A 26,475-nucleotide genomic window follows, 5' to 3' on the forward strand; every position below is an offset into this window, starting at 1 on the left:
TCATGTGGCTTAGATAAGACTCAAAGTCTACTCTTCCTCGTGACTGTCCTAAGACATGGGCGTGGCTCCGGTATTTACCTGCAACAAGGCCAAATGCAGACATTTCCCTTTCTATCTGAGCCTCTTGACAAGGCTGGGCCCAGCCCCTCCAACTTCCTTTTCTTTGTCTCATGATTGATTAGCTGAGATTAGAATTGTTTCTCCCCCGTGAAGTTTAGCTAACCACAGAGGAAAACATGTCCTGGTCTGGTAACTGACTGAGACTGGTCCTGCTTGCAAAACAACCCCAACTGTAAATCAGCTCATCGGCAATGTATTCACTCTCCTTCCCCTCCCATAAAAGTCTAAGGCAACCACCCTGTGGAGACATTCTGATCTCCAGATATGGGGAGCTCTTTTTATTGCAACAGCCTGAATACAATCAATCTCCTTATCTGGCATTTGCCTGTTCCCTCCCAGCTTTATTGAGATACAATCGACTGCTTTTTGCCTTTGACAATCTGCCCAGGTTTCATTGAACCTCTAACCCACATGCAGGGGATAACTATGACTCTTTCCTCTAAGACTTCAACTTGGAATAGAGTAAAGATACATGAACCTAAGAAGTCCTAGTACCTGGCAGGCTGTAGTAAGTGCTCAGACAGGTCAAGAGTGCCAAGGCAACTGTGGAGATGGAGAGAGGAATTCTACCTCAGGAATATGGGATTTAAAATGGGTATAGAAGAGCAAAGCAATCTTCCCAATGTGTGGCCCCCTACAGGTGGTACTGAGGGGTGAGCGGAGATTCCAAATACGCCTGCAACAACTCTCCCCAAGCCATCTCCTAAACACACAATCAAAGTAAAACCAATGTCCTTGATATGCTTCAAATATGTTCGCTTCAAAAAAAAGCCTCTTGGCCCCCACTACCAACCAGATTGCTTCTTTCTATGGGGAAGATCAGTGGCAGACACGGCTGCTTTCAAGAGTCCAAAATTACCAGAGCCGTCCGAATGAGACCAACTGACATGGGGCAGGGTATGTAGCAGTCTCCAGCCAGCCTCAGGAAAATAATAAAGGGGCCCAGTTGCTGAAATGATCACCGCATAAAGGTTATTTACACAAACCCAAGCTGGTCCAGCCAGTGAAAAAGGGATTGAAAAGAATTATCAGTTAGTTGTTCAACAGGATGCCCTTCTTGCCCTAGTATGCGTAGGCTCAGATTGCAGCAGGTGGGGTGGTTTCCCTCCCTTTCAAAATGAAGGGTGGGAGGAGGGGAGAGAAATTGCCACACAGAAGCAGGTTGCAGAGGGCAGTCTATCACAGCTTCCAGGGAATCACAAAGGGCATCGTCTTTATCCTAAATCATAAATGTGCATAAACTCAAATGCGCATTCTGGTAGCTGAAGCCTCGCCTGAAATGGTGCATTTTTGTTTCAATAGCATTTGATTATTCTTGGGGTGTTATTACTATGATCATAACTACTGCAATTTGCCAGTGTATAGAGATGGCTTGTCCAAAGAGATGCAGCTTGAAATCAAGAGTAAGAGAGATGCTGCGAGCACTGTGGGGAGGGCAGCTGGTCAGGCAGCGTTCGGCTCAGGAAGCTCAGTGTGCTGGGGGCGGCCTGGCCCCTTCCACCTGGGGAGGAAGATGCTGGGGGGAGAACCAGCCTTGAGCCCAAGCCTTGCTGTTGGCAAACAGCGGCAGGGCCTGGGTAGTCACTTCGCCCCCAAGCCCGATAAAGGAAGTGTCGCAGATGATGGGAGCAGCATGACCAAAGGCAAAGGGACAGGCATGAGGGCGTGGAGGGAAGACCCTGGGCCAGCCTGATTAAAAGCATGCTGATGTCGTGAGGCTGGGACAGGTGGAGCAGGAGCATCAGAAACGCCCATTTTCAGGAAGGTCATGACTGTCGCTTCTTGTGAAGTTGACCTGAAAAGGTCAGGAACGCTCCCTAAGAGCCTTAACTTTCCATCACCCCATGTGCAAAATGAGGCCGTCAGTTGAGGACAAAAGCACCTAAACTTTGGGACCCGCCAGACTGGGACCGAAACATACCTCCAGCGAGTATAGGTGAGACCGAGCAATGCGCCGAGATGCTCCGAGCTGCCGTTCGCGCCTGTGTAAGCTAGAGGTCATTATACGAAAGCAGGGGCTCTATGAGGCTAAGCGAAGCTGCATGCGAGGTGCCTGGTAGTCACTCAAAGGCACTAAAATGTGCGCCACTCCCCACACCCACTGCAAATCAGGATCGCTGCTAATTAGGCCCGTCGCACAGCGCTGATGAGTAATAGCGACGATAATGGCATTGCGCCTGTGCCTGATTACTGAGCTTGCTCGGTGTCGCAGGCACAATGCTAAACGCTTTTTCTGTGTTTTCTCACTCAGTCCTCACAACAGCCCTGAGAGCGGGACAGTCCAGTACACGTTTGCCCTTGGAAACATTTTCCAATGAAATTATGCTCAAATGATTATCAAATTTGGACAAGTAAGAGCTTCTCTGTTGTGAAGTGGAGTTGGACACAGTCATGAGAACAGATGCTCTCTCTCGAACCGAAGCCCATCAGGCTCAGGAAAACGGGTTTATTCTGTCTCGAGAAGTGTCAAGGGGAGGCAGTTCAGGGTTCAAGGAGCACTGACTGCTCGTAAGTTGATAACGTGAGAAGAAAACACAGGGGCAAGTCAAAATTTCGGCATAGAAAGGAGACTTTGGTCCTAGATGCAGATTTGCTGTAAACTGGGTCTTTGGTGAGAGCCTCAGACAAGTCACTTGACCTCTCTGGACTTGAGTTTCTTCCCTTGTAATAGATAATGTTTTGTCATGTATAATATAAGGAACTTGCCTTAGATCAATGGTTCTAATTCCAAGTTACACATTAGAATCACCTGAGGAGAGTTATTTAAAAAAAGGATGTCCAGGCTTCTCCTGAGGCCAATTAAATCATAATGTCTGGAGAGTGGATCCCAGGCATGGGTTGTTGTTGTTTTTAATTCTCCCATGTGACTTTAATGTGTGGCCGGGTTTGGAACCCAGGGAACTAGATGATTTTTAAGAGCTCTCCCAGCTTTAAGATTCCAAGTACCAGATACTTGTAAATGATTGTCCTGATGTTTAAATTGAGACAGGTCAGTGAACATGGTGTGGTGCAAACAGAGGTGTGGCTGCCTGGGATTTGGGGAAACTATTTGAAAGGCTAAGCCCAATGCGGAGAAAAGACATATAAGCCTGAATAAAGATAATGGCATTGGTAATAAACTTAGAGATCAGCATCCTGGGAGATTTACTGAACTTATTCATCAATAAATATTTGTGGAGCACTTACTATGTATGGACCAGTCCCTGTTGGGCTATGTTGCTGAAATACAGGGAAGCTGGACATGGACAATTAGATATAAGCATAACAGAAGCACTATCGAAATCACTTCTCTGTGGGCACCGGGAAATGCTTCATGGAGGTGGTGTTTGAATTACACCTTGAAGAACGGGTGAAGGTATACGCACATGAAGTCAGGTTGGGGATGGAAAGAGTCAGCTGAGAGTAACTGCCTCTAGGACACCATGGCTGAGGCACCAGGTCTGTCTCCCAACATTTCCCTGAGCTTGCCTCCGTCATGATGGTGACACCTAATAGCCCCAATCCTGCTGTGAGCTCTTCAGGGGCAAGGATGTCCATTATATTTATCCATGGTCTTGTTTCCAATGCCTTTTGCGTGTCCTGACTCTCAGTTGGTCTTAAATAAGTATATTTTCAACTGAACCGAAATAATGAGGCAACTTTTTTAAAAGAATAAGTGAGATTGTGTCATTCTGTAGTTGAAAATTTTCTAATGGCTTCTTGTTTACTTATCATAAAATCCAGACTCCTTACCGGGAGTGATTTGGCTCCTAAATATTTTTCTAACGTTAAATCACTGTATTTTTCTAACCCCTTCTCACTATGAGCATTCAACAAGCCTTGAATGGATCCACAAGCAAATTAACTGCCTGCCAAAACAAAACTTAACACGCCCATCAAGGAAGATGCTGAAATACAGATAATCACACTATGGCATCCAGCACATGATCAAAACTTTCTAGTTATGTCGGAAAGCACGACAGCGTGACCCAAATCCAAGAGAGAAATCAGTCAATAGAAACAGATACAGAAATGAAAGGGGTGATGGAATTATCAGAAAGGGATTTAAAACAGCCATTAGAAGAGATAAAAGTAACATACTTAAAAAATAAAATAAACTCTAAGTTACTCTTGAGGAATGCAGGGAAGGAGGGAAAAAGGAACAAAGAACGCATGGCCCAAACAGAAAACAAACAGCAAGATGCTGAACTAAGACCCAATTAAAGGTAAAGAGATTAAACACTCGAGTCCAGGGACAGAGGTTATCTGACTGGATAAAAGTAAAATAGAAAATAATCACATGGGAAATGGCAAATGTCCAGTTTGACCTATCCGCCAGGTTTGGTAAGGTAAGTAATGGGAGATAAGACTGGGAAGTTTGACCGAAGCCAAATTATGTTAGGTCGTAGAAATGAAATCCTATACTTACTACAGACACGTGTGTCTTCTCTGTGCAGATAATTAGCCCACCCCGTGCAGTGGAATGACCTTTGGAAAAACAGGTATAAAGCTGACTTGCTTTTCAGAATACTTTATTTGATAAGGAACGTAAATCTTTATCCCATCTCCTGATTTTTACTTTCCCTGAGATGAAACACTGCAGCTGTGGTCATACCTTGCAGCTGCCCAAGCCAGCAATGCATAAATAAGCCAGGTGACCAACAAAACTACCTTTAGGCTACATGCCATGATCTTTCCTTTAAAAGTGAAAATGTACTTGGAAACTGAAAAAAGCAGTAAGTCTAATCTCCCCTTGTCATTAAATCAATAAAAAAAAATTAAAGACAACATTACTCAAAACTGCGGTTCTTAGAACATATGGCTCCTTTATTTTATTTTTATTGTCATTATTATTATTGTTTTTTCATTTTTCATTGGCCACCGAGTATGAAGACTCCTAGAGTTAAAGGCATCGCGAGATATGGAGAAGATATTGCTCTTGCCTGAGCTTCATGAAACTGATATCAATCTTTTATTTCATAAACTTCAGCCTGGTTATTGCTGCAAACTCAGGCTTTGGTGCATTAAATGTGGCTCTGACAGGAATACAAATAAGAGATTTCCCAATGATACTAAGCAGGGGGGCCAGGGAAGGCCTGACTTCCCTCCCACACCTGGAGGATGAGACTCAGAAAAGGCCTCAAAGCAGCCAGGCTTCAGAGATAAATCTGAGTTCAACTGACTCAAGGAATGACACACAGGTCCAGTTTTTGTTTTTTTCCCCAATAAAAGAAGAAAGGACAAAGGATCTGGCCTTCTTCTGAGGCCCAACTTGGCGAGGTTGAAAGGGCCCAGACCTCAGGGTCAGAAGATCTGGAGTTTACCCCAAATTCAGCCCCAAATAGCCCACCTCTCTGGGCCTCAGTGAGACCTTCATAGCAGTTAATCTCTAAAAGTCCTTTCTGACCTAAAATTTTAAGGACCTATGTGGAGCAATCATTAATATTTGGAAAATACTTTCCAAAACACCCGTAGTCACGCTGTTAATGAACAACCTTGAAAGGAATGAAGGGGATGGTGGAGTAACGCTGAGGTTTAATTAAGCTGAAGGACATACAATTAGCTAACCAGTTGCTAGATCTGGTCCCAGGTTTCGTGTCTTCTAATCACGGGTCCTTTATCCCTCGCTGCCTTTCAACAGAGAGAATATAAGGCCCAATTAAAGGGAACATTCTCGCAGAACAGGGAAATTGTGCTTTTGAGATCCTCAGAAAGGATTTGGATCTGGGACCAAACTGCAACAGTGAGATGGTCTATCGGGTCAGGATTAAGACTGGAGTTTGCCCCACTCCTGGGTATACACTCAAAAGACTCGAAAACGGGCTCTCAAACAAATCATTGCGCCCACACGTCATTAGCGTTGGGACAGAACATGTCTTTACGTTAGGACATCTGGGTGATCTCTCCAGGGAACGTGTCCAAAGGCAGAATCCTTAACTTCCACGGTCCCCGATAACCTATCCTCTTGCCTTTCCTGCGGAGTCCTCACCGCTCCTTTCAGGTGCCACCCTCTCCGGTCCTCCCCGCACCTGCCCACACTTTCCTGCTGCCCTGTCCTTGCTCAGTCTCCCTGCTCGATAACAAAAGATTTTTCCTTCGCGTAAACACACCTCCGCAGTTCTAAAAAGCATTCTCTGGTTCTTGGAGCTGGAGGTGCTGCTCTCTCCTCCTCTAAACACTTGTCCCTTCCTCCCCTGTATCCCCTCCCGATACCCTAATTATTCCTGAACTTGGCCTTACTCCCTCGTAAGGGGCGCGTTGCTTTAAGAGGAGCGTGGACTGGCGCAGAATAGGGACTCAGGGATTCAAACCAATCTCGTCCTGACCTCTAGGGTGCCAGGAGCCGCCAACTGTTCTCTCAAATTGGACATTAAACTGCTCAATACCTGGAAAGTGCACATTATTTGTGGAATGTTATTTGTTCATCTGATTTTAAGGCCACTTCAACATTAAAACTTTTTCCATCTTTATTCACTAATTTATTTCAAAACTGGCTTTTGGAGTAATATTTCCTACCAAAACAAATTTGTGAAATAGCTGAGGACCTCCATGAGCATTTTTAGGGAATTTTCTCCTAGAAAAAAAAAGTGGAGGCATTAAGGGCCAAGACTCGGGATCTCTTTCCCATTGCTCAACTCTGGCATCACCAGAACCTTAGCCTGGGAGATAGAATCGTCTCTGTGACATATTTTTAAAGCCCCCAGGTGAAAACACGCTAAACTGAAAGTATCTCCATTTCGTTGCTCTCAACCCTCATTCAGTTGACTACTGAAACACACACCTGATCATGGCACATATTTAAGCCATGAAATATTTACAGCGCAAGGCCTAAGGCAGAGAAAGTACAGTTAATTCATCCTACAGCTCAGTAAATTCTGAATCCAGAGACTCCAACTGATCCTCCCAAGTGATTGTGTCAGTGCAAAAAAGGTCTCCTTAAAAACACACTTCTTCATCTCCAGAATTTGATTTTTATTATGAAAGATGCCCTCCAGGTATGCCTGAGATGACATAAGTAAACCAAGGCTATAGCTCTTTCCTACAGCCATCAAGCACATTCTGCCCAGTGACTGACCCATTTCTGAGCAGGTGACTCTTCCTGCTGGTCCTGACACGTTACAGCTGCCACATAAAAGGCTACACCTAGGTACATATTTGCTAAATGGAATAAAGAATCTCAGCTGAATTTCCCAGAGCTCTGACCAACTCCCCACAGCCGTTCTGATGTCTCAGAGAAAGTGCTGGCTACATCAGCGAGTCTGTAATCCTGGGGAACCATGAGCGCCTGGTAGTAGACGTGATTTGAGGTGTGACATGCCAGGAGCCTTTCTTTGGTGGAGACTGAGAAACTGTTTCACCCACTTGTATAGTTTATTCATTTGCTTCTTTAAATCATGTTACCTCTGAAACTTTCCTTTCTCCGGTGATTCTACAACCATCATCTTCCGGGCTCTTTTTCCCCTTTCTCACACTGTACAGTAGTCACTAGAATCAGTTCATGAGCACTCAATAAATATTTGCTGAGTGAACAGAAAGTTATTTGTGACACTTTGTTACTACGTGTGAGGTATTGTGCTAGGTGTTAGAGATGACATCATGAGAACAAATGTGGCCTCTTACACCATCGAGTCCACAGTCTACTAGAGAAGACAGACCATCAGTCAATCAGTACAAAATAAATGTTGGCCTACAGATGCGATAGATACCATGTAAAACCAGCATGACACCTTCTGCAAAGATCAAGAAAGCACCTCACTCTAGGTAAGGTATGTGAATTATATCTCAAGGAAGCTCCAATTTAAAAAAGTGTCACATATTAGAAATGTGATCAAGTGTGAACCAAAGGCATTCAAGAACTGACCTTTAGTAGGTCAAAATATACCGTTATCATGAAGCCACATTACAAATATAACCTGAGGACTAGCCGTGCGATCTTGCTTCCTCCCGCATAGCAAGTTGGAATCAACAATCCTTGAGAGAAAAGAACAGAGGAGGGTGGTGGAGAGCTGGCAAGATTGTTATTCAGCACTCTGACAGTTTAGGCTCAACCTACCAGTAAAATTTTCTCTGCTGCCACCCTGGTTCTGAACTGTAAATATAGGTTAGTTCATTTCATTTCCTGCTCCGCTGGTTGGAGAAAGTAACAGACACTGCCAACCACACTTTGGTGAAGGGCCAAACTGTGATTCTATTACTCATCTTTGAAAGCCATCCAAATCGAAGGAATGGTTTAAGATTTAATGAGGCTAGTTTTAAAAAAGAACATAGCCATACAGTGGAATAGTCTACAGTCATTAAAAAGAATTAGATCTATATGCACCAGTATGGAAAAATAACCTAGTTATATTGCCAAATTAAAAAAGCAAATTGCATATTACAGAACGACCCAATTTTTGTACAAGGGATGTATGTCTATATTCTTTTATACTTACACACATTCTGTATGTTACTGAGTACAAAGAAACTGGCAAAAATATACAGCATACATTAAATATATATTTATATATTAAATATATAGCATATACAGGGTGTCCCAAAAATATACATACACACTATAAAGGCAGTGTCTATTAAAATACATTTTATTTTCAAAAAGCAATAGAATCTACAGCTATCAGCTATTAAAGTGTATATACAATTTCTGGGACACCCTATATTTTAAATATATTTATAGTATATAATTAGTGGTTGAGGGTCCATCTTAGGTTGGGTCCTAAAGAAGCACAACCTAAAACAAGGATGTGCATGTAAATAGTTTAGTGGGGGATGGCCCCAGAAACAACAGTGGGCGAAAGAAAAGTGAGACACAGAAAGGAAGAAAATAAAGGGTTACCGTAGGGGCAACTAGGACTCAGTCCCAGGGGAAAACCGCAGGAGACAGTGTGCACCACAACGCAGGCATCCCGGCCAAGGGGTGAGGCAGTCGGTTTCCCCACCCCCAGCCATGACGGTCTGAGGTCGAAGGGACATTAGCCCTGCCGGGCCCGCGGGTCTGCCCCACGTGTGCAAGTCAAGAGAAACCCCGTTGTCTACAAGTAGTAAGACCACGAGAGCTGTGGTGCTACGGGGGAGGCACCCGCCACGTCTAAGAGGCGAGGCGAGGAGCTGACACGAGGCTAGGCTCCGAGTCTGTGAGGCTCCGAGGCTTTTGGACATTATGATTTTTTTGTTATTTTCTGCATACCAATGACATTTTAAAATCAGGGGGAAAAACCTAATAAAAATACTCACCAAAATATTAGGTTTTTCTAAAGACAAAGAGGCTTACCATTAAGCCAGGCAATATGCAGGGAGGCCAGGGATCTCACCTCAAAGGGGCCTTCCACCTAGACACCGCCTGCCCCAGAGGCCACCAGCCCTGGAGATGAGCCCGCCTGACACGCAGGGTGGCCAGTGCCGTGAGGAAAGAGACAGCTGAGACAAAGCACCTGTGGACACTTTATTCACTGGTCATAAATACCATCCCGTGAGCATCAAGGTGATCATGAATAATGTGCTAGCACCTGGAACTTGACCGTCGCAAAGCACTCGCTGCTCCCCCATCACCGGCCAGAGAGAACTCACTGCGGCTGCCCAGGGTGTCTCCCCAGGATGCTCGGCCTTGAGGGGACCCTGCCTCTGCTGCAGCATATTTATTCTTGGCTCGTTCTCGACAATTTTTTAAAAAATCATAAAAGATCAAGTGTTTGCAAGAAAATATCAAAGAGGGTAAGAAGATTTTCAGCTCTTCTTAAGAGTCTAAAAGTAAAAAGGGGAGGTAAGAAAGGAGGGGAAAGGGGGAAGGTGTCAGGAGTCTGCCAGGTTTCTTCTTTCTCCAGAGCATTTTACAAAAACAAAAACCAGGAGGTATTAATGTTGTTTGGAGATGGGCTGCGTCTCTCTCATGAGCCACTCGAGAGCTTCCTGGCGGCCCTGTTTCTGCAGCTCCTTCCCAATCACATCCCTGCAGGTCTGGTGGTAGTTGTTGAGCCAGTCGCACTACGTGAGAGAGAAAGACAAACGGATGCAGTGTGTTCACCGTCACCCTTACCGAAGGCTACACAGGCAGACAGTGAAGGGCCCATGCGCTGAGCTCACCCTGCTCATGGACTAGTGACTTCCCTGTGTTCTAGTTCCCTGGAAATAGACGGGACAAGGCCACATCGCTTATGGCAGAAAATGCTCCGGGAATAATCTACTACATGTGGCCTGGCTATGACTACTGAGGGGACCGTAAATACCTAATGGCAGGCCCTGGCTGTAGGCTTCCCTTGAGCGCAGAGTAACCCGTAACCAGGTGTTCTCCTTGACAGGACCTTGGAAACCATACCCACAGGCCATTAGGAGGGGGCAGGGAGTCTGTAGCTCCTGCGATGGCCAGAGTCGTCTCATTCCCCTACACCTGAGCCATCTTAGGGTGCTGAGGGGAGAGAGAGGGCCTGAAAACAATCCCTGGACCACTATGAAGACTCCTGCTAAGAGATACACCTGAGGCTGGCCTGCCTGCACGCTGAGTTTCTATCCTGTACCCACTGACAAAGCTGAATTAACCAGGATGGGGGTCTTCTGAGTGTGGCCAAGGTCCGTGGGACTGCAGGGGGGGCAGGGAGTGAGCGTCACTGCCAGACTCTCAGCTGAATGCGCCACCACATCAGGAGATACAGGAGCTAAGAAAGGAGGCAGGACTTGGTGCCTGGGGGAGGGCTGATGGCTGGGTCTGAGAGTGTAAGTCCTTCAGCTATAAAAGGGTGAGGTCGCCCCCCTGTGGTGGGTAGGGTTTGGGGGGGATGAAGGCTGTAGTGAAGTAAGTTTCCACCTTGAGGACAACCACCTGCTGCTTTCACTGTCCCTGAAGTGGGCCTGACTGGACACCCAGCTTCAGGGAGGTTGGCAAGCTGCCACCACCATGGGTGTGGTTGCTGTAATGAGCCAAATGCCATTTGGGGAGGCAGTGTTGTTACAAAATTATGGGCTTTGAAGACTACAGTCTGGACCAGGTACCGATGCCCAGCTAAGGAGTCAAGGTGGGCACACGAGTCCTCAAGGCACGAGGGCAAACAGATGGGGTGATGATGCCAACTGCCTTTGGCCCACTAGGGCTCTATTCTCCACTGTTAAAGAGCCTACTAGCCCCTGCTGGGAGTTGGGGAAGGGGGTAGAGTCCAAAGGAACCAAGTGCTGTGTCTGCAACAAGGGGCAAGCCAGGCTACAAGGCAGCCTGCTGTCCAAAGCAGCTCAACAGCGAAGGCCACAGCAGGAGCCAACCATGGACCACAGCGGAACTCCCAAGGCCCTGCTGGAGGGGGGAGGGCAAGGAAGAAGGTAATCGAGGGCAGACTCAGGGCGCCTGAGCAACCTCCCAAAGACCCAGACAGTTTGCAGCTGCTCATGTTCACATCCAACCAAAGTCCTCTGCTGCCATCCGGTGACAATTGACGAGAATGCTGACCCTACACCCAACCTGCCAAAAGTGACAGCTAAGACTGTCTAGACTGTTTGGGAGATAGTAGATAAAAGGCCACAAGCAGGTATTTTAATAGCCCAGTGAACAGACTCTTGTTGTGGGGTATTACTGTGCCTTCAAACAGAATGAAGCCCCAGATTTATCGAGTGGTAAATGAGAAAGGGACCCTTTTGCTAAAAGAGATCATGTACTCTGCTTGGTATGTTGAATACTGTTGTCTACGGTTATTTGTGGGAAATGCTTATGGTCCCAGGGTAAGTTGATATCTGTCCTATACAAACTAACTGGACAGAAGAACAGTCCAGTGATCTGGATGTTCAAGGTACAGTCGTGAACCTGGGTGAGATCGAGCTATCTGGCTGGTCTATGTCCAATGTCATGGGGCAGACTGTGAGTCACAGGTTAACAAACCCTCCTTCAAGAAAAATGGCCTCATTTAACCTTCCTGGTGCACTGTCTGCCTGGAAGAAGTAGAATGTCACATGGGAGAAATGCCTCCTGATTAGTCACTTCACGTGGATAGCAAACACTGCAGGACCTAGAATTACTTGGTAGGAAGCCACAACCTTGGGCTCCAACAGAACACATGACTTATTCCTGTAGAGTCCCCAGCTGAGACCCTGGAATCTGTGCCTAAGGGTGACTACAAGAGATTGCTTCCTATGGTGCAGAAGCCTCTAAGCAGGGTGGCTCCTGGGACCACTATGTGTTCTTGTCCCCTTTTATCTAAGTCATCCCAATGGGGGCTGGAGAAAAGCCCCTGGACCGTGGCAAGGACTCTTCCAGCTGAAGAGACACAAGTGACCCTGTGCTGCTCACAGGTGGTTTCCTGTTCTGCATCCATCTACAAGCTGAATAAGCCAGCTTCAGCATGGCCTATTTAGGTCCCGTGAGTGGGAATGTTTGGCTGAACCAAGGCACTGATGGTCCAGCAGAGGTGACCAGGCATAGAGGAAGGCTCAGCAAAAAGGGGGTGACCTTCCTCTGTCACCGTCTGTGAGCCACACAAGGCAGAAAGGCTTCCAGCTGAGAGGATCCATGCCACAGGCCTACAGGAGGCCAAGCACCAGGCCCAGGTAGGCCCCGCTGAGGATACGTTCCAACCTCAAGAGGCGCTCCAAGGCCCCTGGGATGAGGCCGGTGGCTACCTCAGGTAACAAAAATGTCTTATTTCTCCAGGAACCACTATGCTTGTCCTGCCTTTGGCTCCTGCCAATCACTTGCTTTTTAACAGCATTTCTGACCACCTGCTTTGTTCTAGAATTTGTGTCCTGGCTTCTGTCTCCCTGGCTTGGGAACTATTTTGTCTGTCCAGTGCTGGGCTGCCCCTGCCCCATCTTTCACCCTTGTCTCCACTCTGACCTTGATCACCTGCCTGATCCCTCAAGCCTTACTCCAGAGTCCTGGGCCTGCCACCTCCCGGCCTCGTGAGCCTGGGGAGCTACCCTGCGATTTGAAGGGGTTTCAAGGTCTGTGGCACTCTGAGCTTGATAGGTGAGCATCACGGGGCTCCTGCCCTGTGAAGGGCGCCACAGCCCGGAGAGACCAGAAGAGCAGGCATCGCCTCTCTCCGTGTGAACGTTAGGCGTATGATCACAGCTTTGCTTCTCATTTCCTTAACGTTCCATGCAGCACAAGGAAACAACCTGCTGTGTGCAACAGCCAACAGCCCCCCCACTGCCGGGCTTTCTGTAGGGAAGACACATGGCCCACGTCTGCTAAACATGCCTCGTGGCAGCTATGGCTCCTGCCCTCCTGGCCAACGGCACAAGGCTTCCACCCATGAAACCCCACCACCCACAATGGTGGGGGAGGAGGGCTTCTCTACCTAGAGGCCCGACCAGTACAGGAAAAGCACCTCTAGTGCTCAGGAGGCCTAGATGATCAGCCTCAGCTGGCCTAGGCCCCTGGTTAATAAGTGAGACTGCAATAAAGAGCACAGAGCTCTCCACCCCGCCCCCACGTCTGCTCTCCCCCAAGGCTCCCGCATTACCTCTTTGTCTGTAAGAGAATCCACATCTATCATTTTGGTCTGTATCGGTACCAAAGTTAGAGGTTCAAAGGTCAGGCTTCCCCGGTTACTGAAGTTATACTGTGGGGTAAGGAAGGAAACAGAAGTTTTGACTCCTCTAACACAGTGAACCACCATAAGGCCAGTCCCGCCAGCCGCGGCCAGTCCTCCCAGCCAGGTGTAACTGGCTATCAAGGCTGACGAGCTGGTCAGGACCTCCGACAGGCACAGGACACAGCTGAGGTCACTCTCCGGGAGCTGCTCAGAGGAGCAAACAAAGCCTGTTGCATCAGGAAAAGCCAAACAGAGGGTGCTGCGGGGCTCCCAGCAGCAGGGCCACAGACTGTCCACTGTCTGGGTTCAGGGGCCTCTCTGGTTTTGGTCCTCAAGACTTCGCTAGAGTATAATTCCCAAAATCACTTTTAAACAGTCAAATATGTGACCAGCCTTGACCTAGCTAGACCCAAGACAACAGGTGTGTCCAACAGCCAGGACACACACAGCACACTGGGTCTCTGACCCCACAGGGTCTTTGAGAGGGAGAAGAGGGGCCACTTTCAAGAACAGTGACTTCCACGTGGAAGCAGAGAGCAGACTCCTGCGGTCAGCCTGACTGGAGGCACAGGAAGCCACGTCCCTCCATCTGCTCACTCTCTGTACTCACCAATAGAGGGGGAGCCATTGGGTCTTTTAGGTAAAGCTCAGCACCTGAAGCCCATGACCTCTTGGCAATATTGATGGCAAGAAGGTGCAACATCTTTCTTCCAGAGAGCAACACACCTGTCCCACTGCCTGCCGTGAGGCCTGACCCATGTGTGCCTCTGCTCTACCTGAGAAAAATCACCTAGGGCTTTCTTGAAAATAGTTTCCAGGCCTGGAAACATATTCAGGGTCTGAGAAGCAAGCGTGCACACACCCCAGCAGAGGAGACTTCCTGGCAAACGCTGCCTCTAGTAAACTCCAAGCAGGGGCCTGCCTGAGGCTCCACGCATCCCATTCCTGGGTCCCAGTTCACTAAGGATTTTCTTCCCAGCTTTGCAGAGGAGAGTGAATCCCAGGAAAGTCCCTCATGTCAGGGAAAGGAAGCTCTATTTGGGCCCCAGAATGGCACAGACTTGACTCCAAACATAAAAGTCTTCATCTTCCCCCATCAAGGAATAAGGAAATTTTAAAAATAAATACATCAATTACTCACCTTGGTCTTCACAGGAACCACCAGGACAACATTCTCAATGCGGATTCCAAAAGCCCCGTCTTCATAGTACCCTGGCTCTAAACAAACCAAAGCCCAGGATGAGCAGCAGTCCCCGGGGAGAGGTACACAGCTTTCCCTCCCGGCGGGGGGGGGGGGCCAGCCCCGCCCCAAAGAGGGGGCAAAACAGTTGAAGGGCCCACTCAACCCGATGCAAGAGCCTGGAGATGCCCCTTCTCCCATATGGCCACGAAAGGTTCTGAGGTTCCTGAAAACGGGCTGCAGGGTAGGGCGGACAGTAACGGGGACCCACCAAGTAAATCACGATGCGTATCCAAAAGGCATAATGATACAGGTGTTAAAATATATTCACAAAAACTTGGTGATGATATAGGAAAAGGCAATATATTAAGAAAGCAGAATACAGATAATATGTACAATTAAAGAAGATATATACATACCCAAGAGACCAAAAGCTAAATATTAAATCATTTTTCCTTTGGGTAGTTAGATTGCAAATGACTCTTTTCCCCCCATACTATTCCAATGTCTCACTTTTTCTACAATGAACACGTATCACTTTTATAATCATAAAAAGTTGTTTAATTCAAGGTGACAGGAAGGGGAAATTATTCCCAGTTAACTTTAAAATAATTAAAATAGCCCGGCTGGCGTGGCTCAGCAGTTGAGCATCAACCTTTGATCCAGGAGATTGCAGTTCAATTCCTGGTCAGGGCACATGCCCAGGTTGCGGGCTCAATCCCCAGTCGGGGGCGTGCAGGAGGCAGCTGATCAATAAACTCTCTCATCATTGATGTTTCTATCTCCCACTTTCCCTCTCCCTTCCTCTCTCTGAAATCAATAAAGATACATTTTAAAATAATTAAGATATAATAAACAACAAAGTTTTCAAAGAGGACCCATGTATTCCTACTATGTGAGAGCCACCTACCGTCAGTGACAATCATGCCGGCCTCCAGGGGCTCGTCGGAAAACGTTTTATAACTGATACCACAAGGACCTTCATGAACGTTCAAAAAAGACCCAACCCCATGTCCCGTTCCGTGCAGGTAATCCAGGCCTGAATCCCACAACGCTGAGCGGGCAAAGGAGTCAAGAAGGTGGCCTGGAAGACATATAAAGGACCACTTGATGACATGGGCACAGCACTTTTCAATTCGCAAAGCACTTCAGAGATTAGACGTCTTATGTTTGGCTCCAGACAGTGAAACAGAAACCAGGGGTAAAAGTTACTAGAGGATTCAGATTTCAGCCCAGCACAAGGAAGAGCTTTCTAATAATCAGAGTTCCTGAGGAGGGCAGCTCCCCAGCCAGGCAGCTCAGTCTGAAGCTGGAGGATCATTTGTCGGGACTCTGGTAGGGGGATGGCAGCCTGCAGCAGGTAAGTAAGGGCTACATTAGATAACACGGGCATTCTCTACCCAGCCCTGGGACCCTGAGGTTTCAGAATTACACAGATGAGAGTCTAACCAGACTACAAGCAAGCAGGCAGGCAGGACAGATGAGGAAACTGACACCCAGGGGGCCGAATGCAGGCCCAACAGAAGCAGATTCAAGGCCCAGGTCTCATCCACTCCCCATCCAATGCCCCGCCCACCAGTCCTCAAGCAAGAAAGTATATGTCTGAAGTCAGGGGCCCAATAAAATAAACCCCAACAAGTGTCCTGAAAGAACGCAATGGCCAGCACTGAAGAGCAGACAGGAGGCTACACTGACGTCCACTGGAACCCTGAAGCCCTCATGTCCTGCTGCCCTCTCCTAGAAGCCACCAGCCAGTGTCACCCAACACCATCCGTGGCCAGGAGTGAGGCACACAGCTGACACCAGGCCAGATACTACGCCTAGCTCCCTGGGAGGCCTCTGAGCTCAATGGGTGGGCCCAGGAGACTCACTCAGTGCAGCACCCACCCTATGCCCTGGCTGGGCCTGAGCGGGCTGGGGGCTGACACAGAGAGGGAAGGACATAGTCTTCCACTCAGACTCAGACATGTTTGATGCACGGACAATAAAAAGCATGCCATGCAACAGAAGGAGCCACCTACCTTTGGTTCCAGCTGGGAAAACAGCTGCGCTCACAGCTATGTGGCCCTTGAGGACATATGTGAAGCATTCCTGCCAAAGAGAACACAGGGGCATGTTGCAGAACAGCCACAGGGCCTTGATCCTGTGGTTTTCTGGTAACTCAGAAAGCCTTGCCTCTGAAGATTTTTCAGCAACACCACACAGAAATCAAAGTAATAATTTAAAAAGCTGGTAGAAAAATGTTGGCCTTGGACCCAATTTTCCAGAAAATCTTGAAATTAAATTCAGTAAAAGAAAACTAGCAGAGAGATGGCCCCAGAGGCCTTTCCCTTACAATGAGAACCCTGACACGCTATGTCATCTGAGCCTTAGGAAGACTAGAAAAGTAACGAGGACACTGGCTAACATCACCAAGCTATTCCTCAGAGTCAGGCAAAATGCTAAACACTGTACATCTCATTCCACACTTCATGACTGCGCACGACTGTCATCCACACTCCACAGAGAAGTGGGGTAGCAGGCTGGGCCATGCAAGTGGCATCATCTGGCCTCAGAGCCAGGCAATCCTGCTTCAACTCTGGGCTCCCTACCACCTGCTATACTCAGGGGTTATCCCAGACAAGAAGAGTGCTGTTTGGGAAGTTAGTGGCTTGCCATTAAGGTGCAGAGTCACGCCTAAACCCCACACTCCTCAATCTGGTCTGGGGCTCTTCCCACAGCACAAAAAGGGTCATACCAAAGGTATCTGGACACAGGGTCAAACTCTTCTAAGGTGCAGGTGCCTACGAAGCACAAGGGACCAAAACTATGAAATCTGCTCCAGTGCATCACTAAAACCCTCCTCCCCTAGATGAGCTTTCTGAAGAAGCTCCCCTCCGAGATTCAGATGCTCAGCCAACATTCACTGGGCAGTGACTAACAGGCAACCTGCTGGGCTCATGGAACCTTCCCAAGCAGCCTTGGATGTGGGGCCTTTTATCCCTGTTGTTATGGCCTAAGTGCATCATTCAAGGTCATGGAGCCAACAGACAGCAGAGAAGAGCTGAAGTTCAGTCTCCAGACTCCTGGTAAACCTCTCTCTACCTCACAGCTGTTTACTCCTTTCCTGACAGGCCAGCAACTGAGCAGTGGATATCATTGCAGAGGGTTCCTAGAGAGATGAGGCCATAAATAGAAAGGCTGAACTTGAAAAAAAATCTAGACACTGTTTATAATAGCATGTATTTCAGTAACCAACTCTCCTCCCCAAAGAGATTTCCTGACTCCAGAGAAGGCCAAAGCTATTTAAACTTGAGTCTGAGCTGCTCTGACCTTAGCAGACAGAATGCTTTTAAAAGTTCTCCAAGAATTAATTAAATGGATGTCATAAAGCAGATAAGCCTGACTCCCCAGTAACGAGCTATTTTACTATCCCACACATAATTTTTACTTATTCATACAGTCCCTTTTCATAAAAACAATGCCCTTCTTAAGAAACTAGAGAGCTCTCGAGTTCTCTGCTCCACCCCTCACCTTCTCATAGGCTGTAGGAGTCCCAAAATGCATGGTCCGGGTCACATCTGTGGTTCCGTCCCTTTCCAAAAAAAAAGGCAAGTTAGTTTTCAGTCAAAACAAGCTTTTGCTCAAGGATGTGGAGAAGTTAGAACCCTCTTATATCACTGGTGAACTTGTAAAATGGTGCAGCCACTTTAGAGAACAGTTTCCAGCTCTCTGAAAGGTTAAACGTAGAGCTCCCCTATGACCCAGCAACACCACACATGCAAACACCCAAGAGAACTGAAAGCACACGTCCACACATCGCCCTGTACACAAACGTTCACAGCAACACTACTCACAATACCCAAAAGGTAGAAACAACCCAAATGCTCAACTGATAAACAGATAAACAAAATGTGGTATATCCATACAACAGAATATTATTCAGCAATTAAAAGGAATGAAGTACGGATACATGCTACAACATGGATGAACCTCAAAGACATTATGTTCGGTGATAGAAGCCAGACACAGAAGTCCGTATAATTCCATTTATATGAAATGTCCAGAATATAATATGATCATCCAAGTCCATTTATATGAAATGTCCAGAATAGGCAAATCGACAGAGACAGAAAGCACAGCAGTGGTTCCCTGGGGAGGGGGAAATGGGAAGGGACTGGTAATAGGAATAGGGTTTCTTTTGGGGGGTGGTGAAAATATTCTAAAATTGACCGAGGTGAGGGTCGCACAACTCTGTGAATATACTAAAAACCATGAGTTGTATACTGTAAGTGAGTAAACTGTATGGTGTGTGAATTACATCTCAATAAAGTTGTCACAAAATAAAATGAGACAATGTGTGAATGCAAGGATGGCCCAATGCAGTGGGAGTGAGCTCAGCCCGGCCCCGACTCACACACTCATGTGAGAGTCGATTTACAGGAGACACCGCTGCTGGGATGTGGAAGAAAAGGCAGGAAAACAAAGCAAACAGGAGCCTATTTCTAGCAAAAGAGACCCGAACCCCAATACCTCCTATCAGGAAAGCAAGGAGTTTACTGGACCCTGAAAACACCCAAATGCATCTCTCTGAACACCCTAATCCACACCCCTGACACAGAAAAGATAACGTCCTGAATCCTGCTAAAATGTAAAAGTGAACCAGAGTTTACACCATGACCCAAGCAAGCCCAATACCCTAGGCTCTGGGCCACTATGAACACTCAGGGCTAAGTTGTGGTCTCCACATAGCTGGCTGAGCTCATTCAATCATCAGGTTCTCCACCAGCCACAGTCCCAGAAGCAGAGGGGAATGGACCATGAAAAGGCCTCGCCCGTGCTCTCTCAGTGCAGACAACACCTATTTCAGCTCCTTCTCACGGGCTCCACATCAAGACCCAACCACAGTTTGGGTTCTCTTCTGAGAAACTATTCTAGGAGATGACTATGAAAGCAGCAAGACATGAAGAAGGAAATTCAGAAATTCAGGGGCAACCTTCGTTTCTCATTCATTCATTCAAAGTTATGCCCCTCACTTCATAAGCCCCTGGACCACTGCAAGGCCAGGGAGACAGCAGGCAGCTCATGATCGGGGACAGAAGACTTCCCAATGGTTCTGAAAACTTGCTTTCAGCTATTTATTTAGTATTTAACAACTTCCGGTCAAGGACTTAATGTTTCTGTCAAATAGTCTCCTGTGGGAAAAGAGTCACAACTGGGCTATTTCAACTAGGGGTGAAAAACAGGACAAGACATGGGAATGAATTCATCAATGGGGGGTGCAGAACGGATTCCCAGCTGAGTGCTCTCGGCAGCGGCTGGGCTGGTCCCCCTACTCAGCTGCCTTCCCTCCACAGAGTTCGGTTCTACAGTAGCCCCAGTTCACTTACTTGTATTGAGCACCCGAGTCAATGAGATACACCTCATCCAGCGACAAGGTCCTACTCGTCTCAGGGACCGGCCTGCAAAAGTCAATCAAAAATTAATTACTCCACAAATGTAAATGCTTGCTAAGTGCAGTAGGAGGGCACACTTAATATTATTCTTACAACAATATTATTCTTATGTAAGTCAGAAATCATATCAAAATAAAAAGTTACCCAGTAAGTTAATTATTCCAACTAATATTAAACTTCCACTCTTTAAAGACCCAGTCAATCTATCTCCCCAACTAACATATTTCTTTATACCCATCTCTATTTGTGTCTGGAACAAAATAGGTATTCACGAGATAATTGTAAAAACTACAAAAACAATTATCAACAGACACAGCAGGACCAAACTAGAGTCTTGAAAACTAGGCAGAGAGCAGCCTGTAGTCACCAGTCTCTGGGTGTGGGGTCCCAAGGCCCTGCCTCAGCCTCCATGACCCTCCCTCAGTCCTGACCCCAGAAGGTGCCTCCCCACTTGCTTCTCAGGCCACCAGACAGGCTGGTAAATGTCTCAATTTGGGATAAAAACTACAAGAGGTTTTTGCTGGGAAAAGGCGTGGATCATGATGCTCTTACACCAGAGCACTTTTTTCAAATGAACGTGAGGCATTTTTTAAAAGGTGATCACATTTCCCTGTGCCTTTTTCACAATATCAGGGCACTGGGGAATGCTGAAGGGAGGAGAGCGGTCCAAGTCTCCGCCCTGTGGCTGAGAGAGGTGCTCCTCCGTTTCCAGGCACCACCTCCTCCTTCAACAACAAAGGCGTCAGCAGCTACTCCAGGCAGACATGGAACCAGATGCAGGCCCCTGCCCTCAACAGGCTGCCAACAGCCTGCCAGGAAGAAATGCAGGAGAAGCAAATTCTCCCCCTTGCTCTGAAATGTTTTAATGTGTTAATTATCTGGAAATTCTAGGATAGTATCCAGCTGGGAAACTCATCACCTAAGTGAAACGCAAGACGAAAGCTGAAGCCCTTCTGACATTTAATGCTGGAACAGAAGCATGAATGGGAGAGAACTGTGCAGTCACACCTGTGACTGTCTCCCACGCGCAGCTTCGGAATTTGCCCAAAGACTGAAGACTCAAAAAGCAAGTATCAAAAAGGGGGTGGGGAACCTGTGCCCAGGTACAGCACAGTGAGACAGACCAAGTGCTTTCACTGACTATTCATGTCCCAGATGGGGAGCAAGGGGCTCAAAATGCCCAACACAGGACATGGCACAACCATCTGACTGGGGAAAGCAGAAGCTGGAGCCCAAGGGCCAAGGGCCAAGGGCCGAGGGCCAAGCGAGTTGTTTCTGACCATCTCCACAGGCAGAGCCACCCGTCCTGAACCTAGCAGCACCCCTCTTATCTCCCAGAGCGGGGATGCTGGGCTCTTGGTCCATGGGCTCTTGCAGGTCACCTGGTAAACAATCCCCATAAGCTGGGTGCCAGGCTTCAAGCCCACAGGAGGGAAGAGAAGGAGCTGGTTATCTCCCTGCCCGTAACAGGTGTTCCAAAACATAGTAATAAGTTTTTTTAATATGGAGTTTTTTAGAACTAGTGCACCAAGAAAACTGCTGTTATCGGGGGGGAAAGCACACTGAAAAATTGTAATCATCAAGATTCAAGGGCTATGAATACAGCTTCTGCAAAGGAGGGTGGAACAACCATCTGACTACATGGTGGAGAACATCAGTGCCATACATCCGAGCCTAAGAGGAGGCCCCCGAAGGCAGAGGCTTAGGATTTGGAGAAAATGAGGCGTTAAGAGTCTTATTTTCCACGTAAGAACAGTGTCAGCAGACACATGGAGGTGGGCACCGGGCCTCCGGTAAATACTGTATCCCCGGCTCAGGCTCCTGGCGGAAGCAGCCGCCGAGCCAGGCAGCATGCTCCGGACGGGCCTTACGCATAGTGAATGATGGCACCGTTGGGTCCCGTACTGGAAATCGTCGGGAAGCTCAGGTCCACAAAGTCAGCCTGCTGCCTGAAACAGAAGGACACACAGAACAGAGTGACTTAGCAGTTTTTTGTTGTGCTAAGAATCAGGGCCCTCCCAGCCTCATTTAACTCGCCAAGGAAATGGGTACAGGCTCACGGGACCCCCCAGGCAGACCCTTACCTGCGAAACTCCTCAGCTTTGTCAGCAGCTGAGATCTCCGTCACGCCACCTTTGGGCACCTAACAAGGAAGTTGCTTATAAACCATCTGGTGCATAATTCACGTGTCTCCTGCATACCAAAGGGGGTACACTGAAAGCTTATTTTTCCCTCATTCCCCATGTCCCAACTATCCGATGTACAGGACACAGCTTATGTCTCATCGTTAACAAGAAGGGACCTCCCCAGGGCTCTCACCAAAGCTACTGAGGGTGAAGAGTTCCTATCTAGCCCTTCCACTCCCTATTTCATACCTCAGTATAACATCCTGCAACTTTCCAGAACGTCATACATCTAAGTTTAAAAACTCAAAAGCAGCACCCCAAGAAAGTCATCCAAAATAAATAAAAAAGACAAATGTGATGATATTATTACAGGGTTACTGACAATAGCAAAAAAATGAAAAACCTAAGAATCTGAGAATAGGAGAAATGGGTAAATAAGTCAGTCTAACCCTTAAATGCAGTCTCTCCATGTAAATCATTTCTTAAACGCCTCAAAGCACATGGAAAATGCACACACTATGATACCAAGCAAATAAACAAAACAAAATCATATTTGTACACTGACAGACGTGTACAAATGATTCACAGTGAGAAAATGATTTACACAGATGAACAATAGTCAGAGGGGGGAATAGAGTTACACTGGCGGCAGTAAGGGTGCTATTTTCTTTTTCCAATTTAAGCAACTTTTAAAGAGTTGCTTATTTAATATTTAAAGGGAACCTGATATTATGGAATACTTGCACAAAGAAACCACCCTCCTATCAACCACAGGGAGTAAAAGGGCAGGAATTAATATAAAAAAGGTTAATGGCTTAAACTGATGTTCAAAATGTACACAAAGATGTTTTGCTCTTAATACAGTCAGTATACTTATATTATCATGAGAGTCATTCTTCCTTGTAACGAAATTCCACTTAGTTACAAAACAATTTCTTAACCCCAAAAGGATCGATTCTGGTAAGGAATTTCTTTCTTTATCCTTGCTTCTATTTTCTACAATTAAAGAATTTTAAATAGACACAACAAATTTCCAGTAAAAAACACACACAACTATTAAAAGAGAGTACTAAAATCAGATCCAGATGTTAGACACCATGGTCACCAGAACACAGAAGGTGCCTCGGTTAGAACCACACGTATTAATTTCTGGACAATCTGTACCCATATATTAAACAAAGACTAAAGAACCAACCTCTTTCTCCAGCCAGTTAAAGAGTTCACAGAGGGCGACGGCATCTTTAATCTGTGCCAACAATAGAGACATTTTTTAAGTTATTACTGGAAATCAGATGATTAGATTCAGAGCCTAGGCCTAATGTGATACTGAGAGGGCCGCACCTGCAGGGCACAAGCCATCAGCAGTTGGGGCTCAACATGCATTTCCTGCGACAAGTCTGCAGCAATTCCCCATCAGGGACGGGGCTACCCTGCTGTTGAGCAGTTCAGGCACCGTGAGGAAGGGGCCCACCTCAGAGCACACGCAGCTCCCTCAGAAGGCTCACTCCTGACCTACAGGGGCCAGGAAAGACAGGCCATTGTCAAAAGCCGTCTTTGGGCCCCAAATCTTTCTAGACCCTCCGTTGGCTCTGAAACACAATCGGGGCCCTTTAAGAGGCTTCACCTCCATTTTCATCTTCGTCATCATCACCATCATTTATACTATCACCATCAATATCTCTTTTTGTGTTGTATGTTATAGGTCGTCAAGATCTAGCCCATCAAGTACTTTATTTCATTCTCTCATGAACTCCAGAAGGCTCGGAGAGGTTCCAACCTTGTGCCAAGCTCAAGGCCACAGAGCAGATGAGGAGCTGGGCCTTCTGACCACCATGCATCCCCTCTTCTGCACAGGCCGCCTTACTCACATGAGCTCGCCTCATGCCTTCTGATTCGGCAGAATTCTTCACAGCTTTGGCAATGCAGATGGGGGTGTAAGGCATACAGCAGCGATGATCCTAGGGAGAGGGCAACAGGATGGGAAATCGAGGCTGGCTCCCCTCTCCCGAGACCAAGACAACCACCTCTTCACCGGGCACACCACACTTAAGACAAATCACCCAAGCTGGCCGAACCATGGGGCCCGAAGACCCACTTCTTTTGGTTGATGACTCAGCATAAAGAAAGGGGCTTGAGCTCATCAAAAAAGATAAAGTACATCAAACAAGGTATTTCTTTTCTATCCCCTACCCCGTTAGTTCTTTGAGACTTCTGGCTGCCAGATCAGCAAAATATTGCTTTACAAGCCTCCACAGTTGTGGTCAGAGTTCCCTAAGGGATCAACGCTTGACCGAAATAACCCCTTTATTGCTGCACAAAGGAGGCTTTTTCCCAATGTCTGGGGACACACATGACTGATGAGGGAGGGCTCCTACCCTTTTCCCTGTCTCACTCAGGGATCACACGTCATCTCTATGCATGGTCTGACCCTGAAGGGCTGGGAAAGCCCTTCCCAGTTTGAGAACCAGCTAGAATCCAGTCTGTGTCACAGGGAGGGGGACTCAGTGCCACCTCGCACTAGTGGAGCTCCTCAAAGCGCTTTCCCTCCCTCCACTCTCGTTACTCACGCTCACATACATGCCCCTCATGAAACAGAGAAGGCAGGTGTGATCCCCACTTAAGTCAAGGAGTAACTGAGTGTCCCACAGTGTGACAGTGACAGGGTGTGATGACAAGCCAGGTCTAGAGGGCCAGGCCTGGGCTCTCCCCAGATGGCCCAAGCTTGACGGAGAAGAGGGACATCACTGGGCTTGTCATGGCCCCCTGATAGCTAGGGGCCCAGGGCAGAACAGTCTAAATGGTGACATATAAGGTGGCTTGGATTCCAGTCCTGCCCCAGGCCCGTTAAAATGAAGGAACAGGTATTGCCCTCAAGGGCAGGGCTATCACTACTATTTGACCTTTGACAAATCCCCAACTCCCCCAAGGCTTCTCTGGGCCTCAGGTCTCCTATCTATAAAACGTTTGGGATTGGGGGGGTGAGTTATATTCCCCAAATTTCAAGCTTTCTCATAATACCTGCATAGCTCTTACCCTAGTTGTCTATCCCTTAGACTCTTATTTACTTAACACTTTTCTTTAAACTATCTTTAAATCAACTTAGTTTATTATTTTTTATGTTTTCAACATGTTTTTATTGATTTTAGAGAAAGAGGGAGAGATAGACAGAAACACCAATGATGAGAGAGTCACTGATCAGCTGTCTCCTGCACGCCCCCTACTGGGGATCAAGCCCACAACCCAGGCATGACCGGAAATCAAACTGTGACCTCCTGGGTCATGGGTCTGACACTCAATCACTGAGTTACACCAGCTTGGCAAATCAACTTAGTTTAACTCAAATTTGCCTTAAGAAATAATTTTTATATCATGGTATCAGATGTTAGTTATATTTTTTCTAGTATATACTAAAACACTTTTAAAACAGAATGTTTAAATAAACCAAAGTATTAATGTGTACCACCCAAGATTGCTTCTCATGCCACACTCTGGAAAACACAGGACTCAATGGGTTCTAAGGACCCAGACTCTCAATAAGGCTCCAGCCAGAAGCACTTATCCAGGGAGACACCTCTGACCTGAGAGCCAGTCCTGGAGGTCTGCCTGCTTCCAAGTCAAAGCTACACAGTGCCAGAACTGGGGGGAGGAGGGGAGGAGGGGGCTGGCAGTGGAGTAGGGCCGGGTTTAGATGGGCTTCAGTGGGGCTACCAACCTTGGGGATGGCCTCGCTCACGGCATAGCTGGCCTTGTCGCTGACCCAAACCTTCTCCTTCGGGGAAAGGTTGGCACACAGACCTTTGAGCTCGCTCAGGATGGACTTGTAAGGAAGCACCTGGATTCTGTATTCAGCTTCCAGGCTCAAGTCAAGAAGCAGGTGCTCCTTCACACTGGGGGCATCTATGCGGTCACCGTCAATGAAGAGCCTGCAGAGGGGCCACAGGTGAGGCCACAGAGAAAGGAGGGGTCATGAGCAAGAGCACAGACCCACACATACAACAGGCTCGATCCTCTGGAAGTCAACACCAGGCAGCGACTCTTCTTCCCTGCTCCTTTCCCAAATCCTGCTCGCAGACTGTGTACACTGTCCCAGTGCATACCGTGACCATCCACCCAATTCCCCAAGTCAG

General features: G+C 47.3%; 1 protein-coding gene across 2 annotated transcripts in view; it reads right to left on the reverse strand.

Moving 5' to 3' along the window:
- Positions 1–9,524: 9,524 nt before the first annotated feature.
- The window catches only part of XPNPEP1 (X-prolyl aminopeptidase 1), a 41,517-nt gene continuing 24,566 nt past the window's right edge, over positions 9,525–26,475 (reverse strand). For both annotated transcript variants that reach the window (XM_081158772.1, XM_081158771.1), the window contains exons 10-21: positions 26,061–26,271; positions 24,217–24,306; positions 23,544–23,594; positions 22,307–22,365; positions 22,094–22,171; positions 20,157–20,228; positions 18,301–18,361; positions 16,809–16,878; positions 15,698–15,871; positions 14,749–14,825; positions 13,536–13,634; positions 9,525–10,077 (exon numbers count right to left, since the gene is read on the reverse strand). In XM_081158772.1, coding sequence (XP_081014898.1) covers positions 9,949–10,077; positions 13,536–13,634; positions 14,749–14,825; positions 15,698–15,871; positions 16,809–16,878; positions 18,301–18,361; positions 20,157–20,228; positions 22,094–22,171; positions 22,307–22,365; positions 23,544–23,594; positions 24,217–24,306; positions 26,061–26,271 — 1,171 coding nt within the window. In that variant the 3' untranslated portion in view covers positions 9,525–9,948. The remainder of the gene's footprint in view (positions 10,078–13,535; positions 13,635–14,748; positions 14,826–15,697; positions 15,872–16,808; positions 16,879–18,300; positions 18,362–20,156; positions 20,229–22,093; positions 22,172–22,306; positions 22,366–23,543; positions 23,595–24,216; positions 24,307–26,060; positions 26,272–26,475) is intronic.

This window comes from Miniopterus schreibersii (assembly GCF_964146895.1).
Source record: "Miniopterus schreibersii genome assembly, chromosome: 14".
NCBI classification, from domain to species: domain Eukaryota; kingdom Metazoa; phylum Chordata; class Mammalia; order Chiroptera; family Miniopteridae; genus Miniopterus; species Miniopterus schreibersii.